Source organism: Poecilia latipinna, unplaced genomic scaffold (genome assembly GCF_001443285.1).
Source record: "Poecilia latipinna isolate Pla-1442-1.1 unplaced genomic scaffold, P_latipinna-1.0 Scaffold294, whole genome shotgun sequence".
NCBI lineage: Eukaryota > Metazoa > Chordata > Actinopteri > Cyprinodontiformes > Poeciliidae > Poecilia > Poecilia latipinna.
This window is the reverse complement of record NW_015112910.1, coordinates 270,776-286,002: the sequence shown is the minus strand read 5'-3', so window position 1 is coordinate 286,002 and position 15,227 is coordinate 270,776. Positions and strand designations below refer to the sequence as shown.

General features: G+C 49.4%; 3 protein-coding genes across 4 annotated transcripts; all 3 read left to right on the top strand.

The window, feature by feature from the left end:
* Positions 1–115: 115 nt before the first annotated feature.
* chm (CHM Rab escort protein) lies at positions 116–5,178 on the top strand. The gene is made up of 17 exons (XM_015034313.1): positions 116–270; positions 1,279–1,345; positions 1,465–1,537; positions 1,612–1,736; positions 1,803–1,900; positions 1,968–2,020; positions 2,088–2,231; positions 2,309–2,425; positions 2,493–2,604; positions 2,683–2,905; positions 3,277–3,354; positions 3,693–3,794; positions 3,868–3,931; positions 4,110–4,203; positions 4,273–4,371; positions 4,565–4,710; positions 4,801–5,178. The coding sequence occupies exons 1-17, from the start codon at positions 171–173 to the stop codon at positions 5,083–5,085; spliced, it is 1,980 nt and encodes a 659-aa protein (XP_014889799.1). The 5' UTR covers positions 116–170; the 3' UTR covers positions 5,086–5,178.
* Positions 5,179–5,280: 102 nt separating this feature from the next.
* LOC106948560 (GTPase IMAP family member 8-like) lies at positions 5,281–8,939 on the top strand. The gene is made up of 3 exons (XM_015034314.1): positions 5,281–5,840; positions 6,661–7,284; positions 7,925–8,939. The coding sequence occupies exons 1-3, from the start codon at positions 5,834–5,836 to the stop codon at positions 8,722–8,724; spliced, it is 1,431 nt and encodes a 476-aa protein (XP_014889800.1). The 5' UTR covers positions 5,281–5,833; the 3' UTR covers positions 8,725–8,939.
* Positions 8,940–9,265: 326 nt separating this feature from the next.
* On the top strand, positions 9,266–14,027 carry LOC106948558 (uncharacterized). Of its 2 annotated transcripts, XR_001425204.1 has the most exons (7): positions 9,266–9,597; positions 10,498–10,578; positions 11,497–11,790; positions 12,769–12,897; positions 12,974–13,069; positions 13,140–13,392; positions 13,580–14,027. XR_001425204.1 is itself a non-coding variant. In XM_015034312.1 (6 exons), the coding sequence occupies exons 2-6, from the start codon at positions 10,530–10,532 to the stop codon at positions 13,190–13,192; spliced, it is 621 nt and encodes a 206-aa protein (XP_014889798.1). In that variant the 5' UTR covers positions 9,266–9,597; positions 10,498–10,529; the 3' UTR covers positions 13,193–13,398. The 2 variants fall into 2 exon arrangements, 1 of the variants encoding a protein (XP_014889798.1); XM_015034312.1 differs by lacking the exon at positions 13,580–14,027 and having other exon boundaries at positions 13,140–13,398.
* The last annotated feature ends 1,200 nt before the right edge of the window (positions 14,028–15,227 follow it).

The following is a 15,227-nucleotide window of genomic DNA, read 5'->3' as shown; positions in this document are numbered from 1 at the left end:
CCGGATCCGGCCCGCGGGCCGTAGTTTGGGGACCCCTGCTTTAGATAAATATATTTTAGAGCAACTCTGCCCTGGTACATGTAGACAGCCATCTTCTCCCTGTATTATACCTGAAACTCCATAAATGACAGGACACATGAAAAAAAAAAATAATGCACTGAAAATAAACAATGAACACGTTTTCCTCCTGGTCACATGACCGTGCTTCTTCTGCCAACATGGCTACCGAGGACCTGCCGTCTGATTTTGACATCGTCATTTTGGGCACAGGTAGGAGCTAACCTAGATGTTACGACGTAATATGGCTTGGGTCTTCTGTCGGAATGGGTTTTGGTTCCGTCTCGATCGAAAACATCCCCAAAGACCGATGTAAACCAGTCTGAACCACACTAGGAGTTGGACTTAGCCAAGCCGTTAGCTAGAGGCTAACAGTCAATGCATTTTCAATGACAGCGGCTAGCAGCTAACGGATAGCTGCTAGATGGGAGAAGTAAGATAAACACTACTACTAATAATAATAACAATAATAATAATAATATTAATAGTAACGATGTAGTAATGAGGCTTAAAGTGACAAGAAAGAAGAAAAACAGAAAAGGACTACAAATCTGAGCTAGCTTTAGCTAACTGAGGTTAGCTAAAGCTAAGGCTGGTGGGTGTGTCAGATCATCGGTAGTAAACAATGTTTATAGTCAGCAGCAAATCAATAATCACTTTTATCATCATTGCTCCTCTTTATTAGAACTGAATCGCTGATTGGTTCCAGATTAATCAGAATCAGAACCTCCAGACTCAGCAGAACACCACTGTGGTTCTGTCAGCTGGTCAGAACCAGAGAGCCGTCATGTGGAGGTTCTGTAGAAACCCGGTTGTGTTCCTGGAGGTTCTGATCTGGAGGTTCTGCTGGGTCTCATGAAGTTCTGGTCCAGACTATCCTGGTTTTGTTAAGCAGAATCCAGATGTTCTCTTCAGAATGAAGCTTGCTGCTCCGAGGTGTCCACCAACATGCCTGATTTAAAACATCTTCAGTTGTTTTTACTCCAGAGGAAAAGTTCGTTTCACTATGTTTATATTAATATAACAAACAGCAGAGCTGCACAGAGACTGAGCCCCGTACTTTGACTAGGACACAAGAGAGGTCTGTGGGGATTGTGTGCTATGTCGTTCTGGTGGTTCTGGGTCCGGAAGGAGAAGAACTGAGGCGGGCCTCCTTCATCCCCTCCTGTCATCGATTCTGAATGTTAGATGATGAATCTGTATCGGTTATTGATTGATCAGGTTTGACTGAGTCGGTGGTGGCAGCTGCCTGTTCGAGGGTCGGACAGCGAGTTCTCCACCTGGACAGGTGAGCTCCAGCCTGCCTTAGGTCAATGTCTACTTAATAATCAATCAGATCATTGATCATCACCAATAAGGTCACCTGGGAGGGCTTTTTTTGTGAAAGGCTTCTGCTTGTGTCCTCAGGAGAAGCTACTATGCCGGCAACTGGGCTAGCTTCACCTTCAACGGCCTGCTCACCTGGATACAGGAACAGAATGTGAGATTATTGGTTATTGATCATCTGATCACTGATTATTGATCTCCAGCTGATTGATCTGTGTGTGTTGGTAGGAGGAGCCAAAGCCAGAGGAGGTCAGGGATTGGTCAGGTCTAACGGAGGAAGGGGAGGAACTAATTCACCTGTCACAGGCAGACTCTGCCTCCATCACCAACCTGCAGGTGTTCAGCTACGTCAGGTAAGCTCCGCCCCCTGGTTCACCTGTGGGCTGGGACAGACCTGTGAGCTGTTTACATCTTCCCAGTGAGGAAGAGGAGGAGGAGGAAGCTGCAAACACCATAGAAGAAGAGAAAGCAGCTGATGAAGAAGCGGTTAAAGAGTCATCAGAAACAGAATCTGCAGGTGGGACCTCATCAATGCTCATTATCTGTTATTGTTCAGCATCTGGATTAACGACTCACATGTTCAGACTCAAAGGAGGAAGATGAGGAAGAGGAAGGAGCTGGGGAGGAAGAGGAGCAGGTGAGGAAGAGTCAGCGCATTAATCAGGTCTGATCATGTGACAATAACGGTTATCAACCAATCACAGCCTGCTCAGGCAGAAGGGGAGGAGCCAGAGGTTGACCAGCCCCGCCCCTCTCCCTCCAGCCAATCAGAGCCAAGCAGGAAGAAGATCAGTTACGCCCAGCTGGTGAAGGAAGGCCGGAGGTACAACATCGACCTGGTCTCAAAGGTAAATGCAGCTGTGATGTCATCATCTGGACAGCAGCTGATGACGTCATACACTAAGCCCCTCCCCCTCCTCCTCAGCTATTGTTTTCTCGCGGCTCATTGGTCGATCTGCTCATCAAGTCCAACGTCAGCCGCTACGCTGAGTTCAAGAACGTCACCAGGATCCTCACCTATCGCCATGGCAACATAGAGCAGGTTGGTTTTTGGTCTGCCGCCCACCTGCCGGGTTCTCTGCTGACCTGTGACTTTTGACCCCTGCCAGGTGCCATGCAGCAGAGCGGATGTGTTTGCAAGTCGCCAGCTGTCGGTGGTGGAAAAGAGGAAGTTGATGCGCTTCTTGACTTCCTGTGTGGAGGAAACGGAGGAGCAGACAGGTGACTACTACCTGTCCTCCTGATGACATCAACTATTCAGCCTGAGGCATTGTGGGTAATGCAGTCTTCTGCCTTCAGCCTACCACGGTCGGCCATATTTGGAGTTCCTGCAGGACCAGCAGCTGGGGGACAACCTGCAGCACTTCCTGCTTCACTCCATCGCCATGGTAGCCGAAGATACACCCACAGAGGAAGGTCTTGCCTCGACACGTCATTTCCTGCGCAGCCTGGGTCGCTATGGCAACACTCCCTTCCTGTTTCCTGTGTACGGCCTTGGAGAGATCCCCCAGTGCTTCTGCAGGTGAGAACCAGCCGTTCCCATGGCAACGCCACCACAGGTGGAAGGGAGGGAGGTTCTGCTTAGCAGACATCAGTGCTGGATCTTCTTGATTTTAAAGTTCTGGTTTGACCCGGTTTGGTCTTGGGGCGATTCTGCTGAAAGCTTCTCAGGTTCTGGTTGTGTTGGGTCGGGTTTGATGAGCTGGTGCTGCCTCCAACCGGGCTGGGTTTGTCACAAGCTGGACAGTGTTTGTTTGCAGATGTAACATAAATTGTTGCAGTGAAGAAGGAGCGTGGCCAGACAGACAGCTACCTCTGACTGGACGGCATTAGAAGCCAGTTGAACGGTGGTTCTGGTTCTGGTTCTGACGCTCTGACATGGTGTTGTTGCAGGATGAGCGCCGTATTCGGAGGGATCTACTGCCTCAGACATTCTGTCCACTGTCTCATCGTAGACCGGGATGCCAACAGGTAACCATGGTAACCGCACCAACCAGAGCCATGGGGCGGTTTGGACCGGTAGAGGTCTGTTTGGATCAGAACCAGAGTGTTTGACAGTGTTCGGTCCTGCTCCGGCCTGCTCTGACCCGGTTCTCAAAGAGCGGTCCTGGTTTGACCTTTGACCCGACTCATCTGTATTAGTGATGAACCCCAGGTCCAATCAGAACCACTCAGAGGTCAAATGTCAACCCAGTTCTGCTCCATTAGGCTGCAGAGGGGAAGAGGTCAAAGGGCACGACTCCATCCAAATGGAGCATGGATCTGGTTCTGGTCCAACTGATGCTTTGTAACATCACTTCCTGTTGCAGGTGCAAGGCGGTGATCGACAGCCGAGGACAGCGAATCAGCTGCAGCCACATTGTCATGGAGACCAGTTACCTGGACAGGAGCAAGGTGGCCACACCCTCCAGGTGAGTTCAGTGAGACCACGGAGCACCTGGTGATGGTGATGGTGATGTAGATGATGATGATGCGTGTCTCTAGGTTCCTGAGCCGAGCTGTCCTTATCACCGACTCCTCAGTCCTTCCCTCAGAGTCCGACCAGCAGGTAACCCTCATTCCTCCCCCACTCATCAGCAGGTAACCCCCACATAACCAGGTAACCCCCACATAAGTAGGTAGCCCCCACATTAGCAGGTAACTTCGCCCCTATCCACACTACTGGATCTAGATTGGAGCAGTAAACAGGAAGTAGGAGCTTAGCTATCTCACCTGTGTGTGTGCAGATCTCCATGGTAACGGTTCCCCCTGAAGGAGGAAGTCCTGCAGTGAAGATGGTGGAGCTCAGCCCGTCCTCCATGACCTGCATCCCTGGAACCTGTGAGTGGGCAGGGCTTCATCAGGTTGCCTTAGAGACGGTCACAAGCTCTAATTGGTTTCCTGTTTCAGATCTGGTCCACCTCACCTGTCGGTCGGTTGGCTCTGCCCACCAGGACCTGTCGCCGTTGGTAACCAGGATGTTCAGAACCACAGAGTCTCAGGAGGAAGGTGAGCAGCAGAACTGACCCGGTTGTGACCAATCAGAGCAGAGAAGGAGGAGCCAACACTTCCTCTTCCTCTGTGGTGTAATAGCCATGTTGGTGGTAATGAGGAAGGCCTCTGGCCCCTCCTACCTTTGTCGGGCCTCCTTTGGCCCCACCTCATCTGACCCCGTCCCCTGATGTTGTCCCTCTGTCCCCAGACCGACGTCCCTCGGTCCTCTGGAGTCTGTACTTCAACATGGCGGACGGCACAGCGTCGCAGGTCGAAGGTCAGCCTCTGCCTTCTAACGTCCACATCTGCCATGGTCCAGACAGCGCTCTGGGACACGAAGATGCCGTCCAACAGGTGAGACACCTAGGGTCACCTGATCCTCACAGCTGGTGCTGCATTCAGGGTCATCATGGCCTCCAGCTCTGTTTTTTCTGCTGTTTTCAGGCGGCGTCCATCTTCCAGAGCATCCTCCCAGAGGAGGAGTTCTGTCCTCCGGCACCCAACCCAGAGGACATCGTCTACGATGGAGACAACACGTCCACTGGAGAGGACAGGGGAGACATGGGGCAAGACGACGAGCAGAACCCAGAACAGAACCAGAACCAGGAGAACAGGAACCAGAATCAGGAGAACCAGAACCAGGAGAACCCAGACCCAGAGCAGAACCAGAACCAGGGGAACCCGGAGCTGCAGAGCGTTGGACCTGAAGAACGTCCAGCTTCATCCTGAAATCTTCCAGAACCAGCACCGGGTCAAACTTTCTGCTGGCTTACTTTGTTCTGTTTCAATGTTTTGTCTCAATAAAGTTTCATTATGAATCCAGAAGCACCAGCAAGTCAGATGTTTACATACCCATCAGCATCTCAGCGCATATTGGACCAGAACTGACATAAATAATAGCAGAAATATATATATAAAGCGCAAAAAAACATAGATTAATATAGTCGCAACGCGCCTGCGCAGCTGCATCGTGTGCTCACGGGAAGTGACGAAGCGAAAGTAAATCTCTTCAGAAAGTTTCCTCAGCCGCGGCTTCCAAGTTGTGCGAATCGGTTTACCTGAACAGGTGAGTCCGGTCTGGTTCGGTTGTGATGTCAGAGTTCCGAACCTGCACGGAGCTGTTCGGCCCGGGCGGGTCTGGACCTGAGCTCGATACCAGCCAGGTTCTGGAGCTGCAGCTCAGGCCGTATAGGTTCTGCTCTCTGATTGGTTCTGATGAGTTCAGCTGTCAGTTTAAACGGAACCAGGAATGATTGGATCATGAGTAGTTCAGGTTCGGGTTCGGATCTGGATCAGAACCATGGCTAACAGCTGATTTCTGCTCCGGTTCTGTAGCTTCACTCCCTGGATCCTGATGGATGAGACCTGAGGGAGAGGAAGAGGAGGCCACCTGACCCGTCGGTCCATCATGGTTCCGATGGTTCTGTTACTGCTCTCACCAGCAGAACTCTAACCCGAATTATTCAGACCGTCCAGGATGTACGGTAAGCTAGAGAAGGGCCACGATTCATCTTCTCCTTCTTCTTTAGATTTTAACGGCAGCTTGCATCCATTTACGTTGCACTACTGCCCTGGGCCACGATTCAGAAAAAGTATGTAAAGTTTAATTCAGAATCAGCCGGGGTGTTGGACCCTGCTGAGCAGGTTCACCAATCAGATGTAAGGGTTTATTCTCAGAAAGGGGCGGGGCCTGGCGGCAGACCCATACCTTTTTTGTAACATGCTTTACTCACTCCAGAACCGAAGGGGGCTCTACTTCCCACAAGAGCCTCGATCTTACGTTTTTTTTTTTTTTTTTTTTTTAATCTTTTGATCTGTTAACACAATTATCAAACACTAAAGTAGTTGTTGGTTTTACTCTTAATTATTTTACTAAAGCTGCAGACAACTTTACTTACACAACTTTTTTTTATTATTAGAAAGATTATCTAAGGTGGGAAATAGCGCCCCCTTCAGTTCTGAGAGGGGGGGTGTGTTCTGGAGAGTCTCCAACTCTCCCAGTTATGACTCTTAGGCCGACTTTGTGTTTCAATATGGCTGCTCCCAGCATCCGCAGCAGTGTGGGTTTTAGTTCCCTGCAGCAGCAGACAGACCAAGGTTTTTATTGGCTTTAGTGGCCTTTATTTGATGTTGACTTGACAGGAAAGGGGGTAATGGGAGAAGGGGGAAGACATGTGGCAAAGGTTGCCAGGACAGGAATCGAACCTGCGACGGCCGTGTCAAGGACTAGTGCCTTCATATGTGGGTTGTGCTTAACCCCTGCACCACCACAGCACCCCATGATGAATGTTCTCTGTCCTGCAGGACCTTCAACTATGGAACAAGAACCGGACCCGGACCTGACCATCGTCCTGCTAGGGAACTCTGGCGTGGGGAAAAGCGCGTCGGGGAACACTATCCTAGGCCGCACGGTGTTCCGGTCCCGGGCGTCCTTCAGTCCCAGCAGCATCCCTGTCAGACAGGAAGCGGGTCGGGTCTTTGGGACGCAGGTCCGGGTCGTGGACACAGCCGGGATCCTGGAGTTCGAGGAGCAGATCCGGTCCTGCTGCCAGGAAGTTCAGCTGACCAGCCGGGCCCACCTGTTCCTGCTGGTTCTGAAGCTGGACCGCTTCACCCAAGAGCAGAACCGGGCGGTTGAGGCGTCCCTCAGGGCAGTCGGGGGGCGGGGTTTCAATCGCTGCTTCTTGCTCTTCACCCACGGAGACGCCCTGAAGGACACCTCGTTAAGGGACGCCGCCTCATTAAGGGACGCCGCCTCATTAAGGGACGCGGCCCTGAGGGACTTTGTGTTCAAGGACGAGCAGAGCTCGCTGCCGGAAGTGGCCCGCAGGTTCTGTGGGAGGATGCACCTGTTCAACAATGAGGACGGAGGAGGACAGCAGGTCCAGGAACTGTTGGACAAGGCTGAACACCTGCTACTAACTGCAGGTAAAGAGCTAGCAAGCTAATTAAATAATAAGCTAAAAAGCTAATTCCATAACGAGCTAACAAGTTAATTAGGTAGCCAGCTAACGAAGTGGTATCATGTAATATTGACTTTATATCGTGTTCTAATGTTTTTCCCTGCAGTGTTGCTTTGATTCTTTCATGTTTGACAAATCCTTTAATCTCTATGGCAACCATTCATATGCCTGGGTAGACTTAACCCCACCTTCGAGGCACAGCTCCTCCATCACTCAGCTCCTTCAGACTAGCCAGCAGCAATTAGCAAACAGCTGGTGGAACTGCTGAGCTCATTTCTGGTAATAATGGTAAAGGGTTGACAGAGGAGCCATGTTGGGATGACTTCCTGGAGGTGGAGCTTCAGAATGAGCATGAGTTTCTCAAAGAGGCAGAGACCCAATTTCAAGGCATTTAATCAGGAAGTAAAATTTCTATTAAGTCATATTTAATATATCAAGCATTTTTATAACAACTGAAGGTAAAATGGAAAACATGGTACCGGCCTTTTAAGGAGTCAGCAGGTGGCCCACTGGTTCTCTTGGGTTGATTGTTCTGTTTGATATTCAAACTGGTTTAAACTGGAAGGGCGTGAATACTTTTCTCCTCACTTTCTCTGGTCCTGCAGAATCTTTCAGTGACGGGATGGACCTGGTCACAGGTTCTGATGGTCCAGATGGTTCTGCTGGTTCCACCGCCCCGCTGAGGGACAGGAGGATCGTCCTGATTGGACCAGCTGGTTCTGGAAAGAGTTCTGCTGGGAACACTCTGCTCGGGTTCCAGCGCTTTGAACCAGACTCGGACTTTGCCGGAGTGTGGTCGGACCCGGAGCGCGGTTCTGCTGAGGTGGGCCGGGTCCAGCTCACTGTGGTGGATTCGGCCGGACTGCCGGAGGAGGTTCTGACACTGGACCAGCTGGTTATAGAGCTGGAGGCCCGGATGTTCCTGGCGGCACCGGGACCTCACGTACTGGTTCTGGTGCTGAAGATCGGCCGGTTGAGCTACGGTTCCACCCAGCTGCTCCGCCTGCTGACCCAGCTGCTGGATCAAAACCAGGACCTGGCCCGGCATGCTGCGGTTCTGTTCACCCACGGAGACGTCCTTGGGGGGCGTAGCCTGCTGGACCGGGTCCAGGCTAGCAGCTGTGTGTCGGACCTGCTGACCCGCTGCGGCGGCAGGCACGCAGTTCTGGATAACACTCGGAACCGGGACCGGGTCCAGGTGGATCGGTTCCTATGCCTGCTGGACCAGATGGTCCAAGAGAACTCGGGCCGGTTCTGGAGCCCAGCTGACTGGAACCGACCACCAGAACCTGGTCAGACATTTTGGAGCAGACTAAGAGGATCGGGTCTGCTCAGGGTTCTGTCTGCAGTCGGATGGATCCAGATTTTGCTGGTTAATAACCAGAACTATTGGTTCTGCTGCTGACCCAGAGACACGGGACCAAGCCCAATCCTGGTTCTGGTCCTGGCTCCAGTTCTGAATATATCTGGAGCATCCAGAACCAGTCCTGTCAAACGGGACCGGGTCTGTCCACATTCTGCTGCTGAGCCAGAGACAACAGTTTTTATTTTTCTGCAGAACAAAAATATTTCTGTTTTTTATTTTGCATTTTTGGATGATTTTATAATAAATTTTTAAAATTTCATAAATCTGGATTCGTATTGTGGTGTTTTTATCCATGAAGCTAGTTAAAAGTATTCACACCCCCAGTTGGCAGCAACAGCATATGGGAAGCTATTGCTAAGCTAGTCTGTAGTTTCAGTGTTTTACTGCCATGTTAGCTTGTTGTTAGCTTGCTGTTAGCTATCACCCCACATTACCCAGAATCTCCATCTACTTTCTGTTGAAGGTTTCTAAGTTTCCTTTGCAGCAGTCAAACTCATCACTTCTCTCTCTGCAACTTTCTTTTACTGCTCTCCAGTTATTAAACCGAATGTTGAGATTCAGAACCAGCTGGGTCCAGAACTGAGACACCGACTGCTGGTTCATGGCCCCACCAGTAGGGGGAGACGCCACCTATTTCCCAGCTGAAAGTTGTTTGGTCCAGTCAGTTCTCACTGGGCTCATCTAGAGGGACGCCGCTCCTGCACATGCCTGGTCCTGAGATCCTACCAGGACCTGACCTTGATCCAGAACCTGATCTTGATCCAAGTCTGGACCAGAGCCGGACCAGAATCCTTCAGCACCAGATCCAGGAACAGCAGCAGCTCGGTTCTTCTCTCTCACTTCCTGCTAGGTTAACTTTGGCTCCACTTTGACTCGGATCTGCAGCGACTCGGGTCGACCAACAACTCTCAGGTAGGAAGAACCGCTACGGTCAGAACCTCTACGGGTCAGAACCAGTACGGGTCAGAACCCGTACATGAACACACTCTAGGGATAAAGTAACATCTATAGTAAAAATATTAGTATGAATGAAGGTTTATGCTGGATGTTCTGGAGGGGTGTGACCTCTGGGTCCATGGAGGTCTCTGGTGCAGTGGGTTTCCACTCAGGGCTCTGGATTTGGGGGCAGCTGGTGAACATCATTATGGAGAAACCTTACAGACACACACACTCAGACTCAGGTGTGTGTGTGTGTGTGTGTGTGTGTGTGTGTGTGTGTGTGTGTGTGTTTGGCTGCGGTTTGCAGTAAATGCATCAGCTGTTAGCGTGAAGCATGTTCGTTTCACTGAGCTCCTATTATTAAACACGCCGTTAGCTGTTCTGGTTTCTGTTTTTTCTCTTTCTGCGGGTTTAGAGGCAGATCAAAGGAGACCTTGTTACATAAAACACCTGCTGCCTTCCAGACCAGTCAGGTCTGCTGGTTCTGATCTGCATCCAGAACCAAAAACAAACACGGAGAAGCTGCATTCAGTTTCTATGCACCGTAGATCTGGAACAAACTTCCAGAAAACCGAAAATCAGCCGAAACCCTGAGTTCCTTTAAGACCAGAAACCTGGTTAAAGTTGCTTTGATTATTGATGACTGGAACTCTCATCAATATAATCTATAATGATTCTGATGACAGCGTTTAACATCATGTCTGATGTGTTTGTGAAGTAAATGTGGTCAAAGTGGCTGTCTGCCTGTAAAGGTCCACCAAAGGAGCGTCTCAGTGCTCTGCTGCGTGGGTGGAGGATGTGAGTCCTGTCTGGCTGGAAGTCATGTGACCCAAACCCACTCTGACCACTGACTCGCATTTCCTCTCTCCACAGATCAGCGAGGGGGTGGAGCCAGCTATCGCGCCATGTTGCCTTGGGTGACAATCCTGATGGTGATGATGATGAAGAGAGACAGTTAGTGACCTTTCATTGTTCCCATCAGAACCACAACCAGAATCACTTGGCTCACGATGATGACACCTTTATCCATAAATCAGAACCAGCAGGATTTGATTTAACCACCGGCTTACCAATGTTCAGGGTAACCGTGGAAACAGTGCCTTAACCAAAACCATAAAAACCATCATTATCATTCAGATTTAATCAGATAAAATTGATAAAATGTTAAAATCAGGTGGTTTTTTTAAGCCTCAAAATCAGCTTCACTCAGGCTGTGGAGGAAAACTGCTGCTAATGCACTAAAAGCAGAAATAAGTTTTAGCTTATAGCGCATTAGCGCTTTAGCTAACTTTGAAAACATCTAGCATGCTTGGCTTCCCTTAAATAATTTTTTCCAGATAGATTCTATAGCAGAAATTTATTTGGTTGTTTGTAAACTTTCAGTCAAATAAAATTCAACATCTGTGTAGAAGTTTTGTTTTCGACTGTTAAGAATCCTGCAGGTAGTTAGCCGTTCATGCTCTTATTTTGAATGTGGGGGGGACACTTCCTCTCCATATATTCTCTTTGCTTCCGAGAAATTTTATGGGGCAAATTCCAAGGCTGCAATAAACGAACAAATGAAGAATACAAACAACCTGGATATTATTTAAATATTTAAATGCAAAAATTAATGAATAGCTCTCCAAACGCCTGGCAGTTTGAGGGAAGGTTGTTGTTTCTGGGCAGCAGGAGGAAGTTCATCTCTGCTGGAACTTGTGAACAGAATCTGGGAGAAAATGATTCAAAGACTTGAAGGATGCAGAACATTAAAGTCTGGTTGAAACAGATGTGATAAACCTTCAATAACTGAAGAGAAATAACAGTGCCACCTAGTGGACAGGTGATGTACTGATCCATAACATGTTCTCTATGTGTGACCTGTGACCCCAGCTGCCTCGGCTGACATCACCAACATAACTGCAACCAGCGGCGAGAGACTCAAGCTGTCACCAGACCTCAGAACAGGGAGGATGGGGACCGGACTGGAATTCAGATGGACCCACCCCCACTTGCTGCTGGACAACCGGAACACCAGGTGTCACCACGACCGCTGTGAGCTGCTGGAGGACGGGTCGCTGAGCTTCAGCAGAGTCCAGCCAGAGGACTCTGGAATCTACACGCTGGAGGTCTACAACCTACAGGGGAAGAGGCAACATGAGAAGGTGTTCCGCCTGCAGGTGGAAGGTGAGTCCAGCAAACACTAACAGCCTCCATAAATACCGTCATGCTAACACTTGCCTATCCATTGCTAACTCCAGCCTATCCAATGTTAAAACTAGACTATCCAATGCTAACATTAGCCTATCCAGTGCCAACTCCTGCCTATCCAATGCTAACACTAGTGTAACACTAGCGTAACACTAGTGTAACACTAGCTTATCAAAAGCTAACATTAGCTTATCCAATACTAACACTAGCCTATCCATTGCTAACATTAGCCTATTCAATGCTAAAACTAGACTATCCAACGGTAACATTAGCCTATCCAGTGCCAACTCCTGCCTATTCAATGCTAACAGTAGCTTATCCAATGCTACCATTGGCTTATCCAATGCTAACTCCAGCCTATCTGATGCTAACCCAGGGGTGGGGAACTCCAGGCCTCGAGGGCCGGTTTCCTGCAACTTTTAGATGCGTCTCTACTTCAACACACCTCAGTCAAATAATGAGGCCATTAGCAGGACTCTGGAGAACCTGACTGCACTGAGGAGGTGATTCAGCTATTGGATTCAAGTGTGTTGGACCAGGGAGACATCCAAGAGTTGCAGGACACCGGCCCTCCAGGACCAGGATTGCCCACCCCTGTGCTAACCCCACCCTATCCAATGCTAACACTAGCATATACATTGCTAACAATAGCCTATCCAATACTATCTCCAGCCTATCTGATGCTAACCCCACCCTATCCAATGCTAACTGTAGCCTATCAAATGCTATCTCTAGCCTATCTGACACTAAAGGCCTTCCACTGAAGGTTATTAGCATCAGAGGCTAAGCAGCCTGAGCATGGTCAGCCTCTCCAAAGCTAATGCAGCTCAGAAGTCTGGTTCCTAGTGTCGCCCTTTCACTATTCTGACACTGCTCATCAGCAGCATCGGAATGGTGATAGCCTCCTGCTACCAGGTTGTAGCCGTGACCCTCCACCAATCTCTGTGTCCTCAGAAATCAACCAGTCCAGGACAACTGCCATCGTCTGCTCGCTCCTCCTGTTACTAATCCTGCTGCTCCTCATCATCTCCTTCCTCCTGTGGAGGAGGAGGCTTCTCAGCTCCAGGACTTCAGGTGCAGCAGGTCAGAGGAAGGTGGAGCCAACAGGTGTTCTCTATAACCACAACATGCTGGCAGTCACTGACTACCTGTTCTCCAGGTGAAAGGGAGACCCAGATCTACATGGAGATGCGTGGTAACCATGGCAACAAGGATCAAGAGGAGGCGGAAAAGAAGGAGGAAGAACCTATTTATGGTAAAAACATGACCTCTGACTTCAGACCTCCACGTTGATCTGCAGCTGAAGTTCCCCCTGTTCTTCACAGTTCCCTGTTATCCTGGAGTTCCTGCTGAGCCGGCCGAGAACGTCTATGTCTGATGGCCAATCGGAGCGCTGCACTGTGGGGCCGGCCAAACAGAGTGCTGTGCTGTGGGGCTGGCCAATCAGAACGCTATGCTGCAGGGCTGGCCGATCAGAGGAATTCAGGATAGGCCAATCAGAATGCTGTGCTGCAGGGCCGGCCAATCAGAACGCTGCGCTGTGGGGCTGGCCAATCAGAACGCTGTGCTGCAGGGCTGGTCAATCAAGCAATGTGCTGGAGGGCCGGCCAATTGGAGCAATCCGGGAAGGGCCAATCAGAACGCTTCGCTTCAGGGCCAGCAAATCAGAACAATCCGGGACAGGCCAAGCAGAGCACTTTGCTGCAGAGCCGGCCAATCAGAACGCTGTGCAGCAGGGCTGGCCAATCAGAGCAATCCGGGACAGGCCAATCAGAGCACTTTGCTGCAGGGCCAGCCAATCAGAGCGCTGCAAGGCTGGCACTCAGCTGTGATTGGCTGAGCTGTTAAACTGTTTTCCTTTCTACCAAATAAAGAAATAAATTAACCCAGACATTGATGTTAGAACCTGCTGATGTCTTTCTCTTCAGCTCCGGCCAGGTTCCTGTCAGACAGAACCAGGTCCGTTCCAGTTTTTTCTGCCTGGTTCTGCTTCATGGACTCAGAACCAGAATTCTGGGACCATCTGGACCTGCAGCTTGGTTTATGATCAGAGTCCTGGAGGTTCTGGAGGTTCTGGAGGCCTGCTCTGTGACCCAGGAGAAAGTTCTGGTGATGTTACACATCTGAACCGGTTCATCATCAGGCCACAGGAAGCCGGTGGAGCTCTGATCTCTGGGACAGGAAGTGGTTTCAGAATAAATGTCATCAGAACAATTGTCATGTGTCAGAGTTGACACCTATTAAACACAGCAAATAACACAGGAAAGAAACACAGCAAATAACACAGGAAAGACAAGAGAGAGTTAGATTCTGAATACTCGCGAGGAGAACAGACAGAGATGTGCTTTCAGTTACAATCTCCTGCTGCTCTGAAGCACATTTGCCTGCTTCTCTCTTTTTACTGTCTTTAGGATCCCTGATCACAGAGAGCGCTGTAACTCTAAAGGGAGGGGGAAAGACACTTCATCACACAGTCACAGCGCCAAGATTATCGCTAACTAACAACACAATCTATCTAACACTAGCTTATCCAGTTCCTGACCCAGGATCAAACAGGACAAGTTGTGAATCTTCACGTCGATGGTTTTATAGCTATCTAAGAGGTCAAAAGCAGGGCTTTATGTGAAGAGCTGCTGTCTCTGCTCTTCTTCAGAGAGGCCCTCTGAGAAAGGAAATCAGAGTGATTAACAACACAGAAACATTTCTTAAAAGATATGACTAAACAAATAAGAGTACATAAGGTAAGAACATATAAAACAGTATAACAAATTGTTGATAATACCTAAATTTACCTAACATGTTACTCAAGTTAACAGGTTAGAGGTGACATGTTAACTTGAGAAAGTGACTTGGAACTCAGAGCTCCACCTGCTGGCAGAAACACATCACCAAAGGTGGAGGATCCAGAGATCCAACTCCAGTCATGATATTACATTAAAGTTAAAGTACTGTGTAACCCAGCTACTCCTGAATAAACATTATCTTCACAAGTTACTGAAGTAACTGAGTAAATGTAACTAGTTATTCTGCAGTGAAGAGGACAGAGGCTGAGTGATCTAAAACCCTTAATGAATGAAATGACTTTCTGAGGACGAAACAAGAAGCTGACAAACATTCATAAACTCAGAAAATCCTCCAGATCACCTCCAGCAGATTAAAGATGGCCACCATGAAGGCCGCAGGTCAGCAAGAGGCCATCATGGTGGACATGGACTCTGTCCTCAAAGGCAGACGACCAGCATCTTAAGGACTCCCCCTCCGTCAGGTGAGCCTGATACTGAAGGAAGTCCAGAGGTTCCAGTATCAACCCGGTTCATGTACCAGACCATGGGGAAACGGTACTGATGCTCTTCTGAAGTCCAGTGAGTAGTCCGCTGTGGACTCTTCTGAAGTCCACAGCGGTTCTGTGAGCC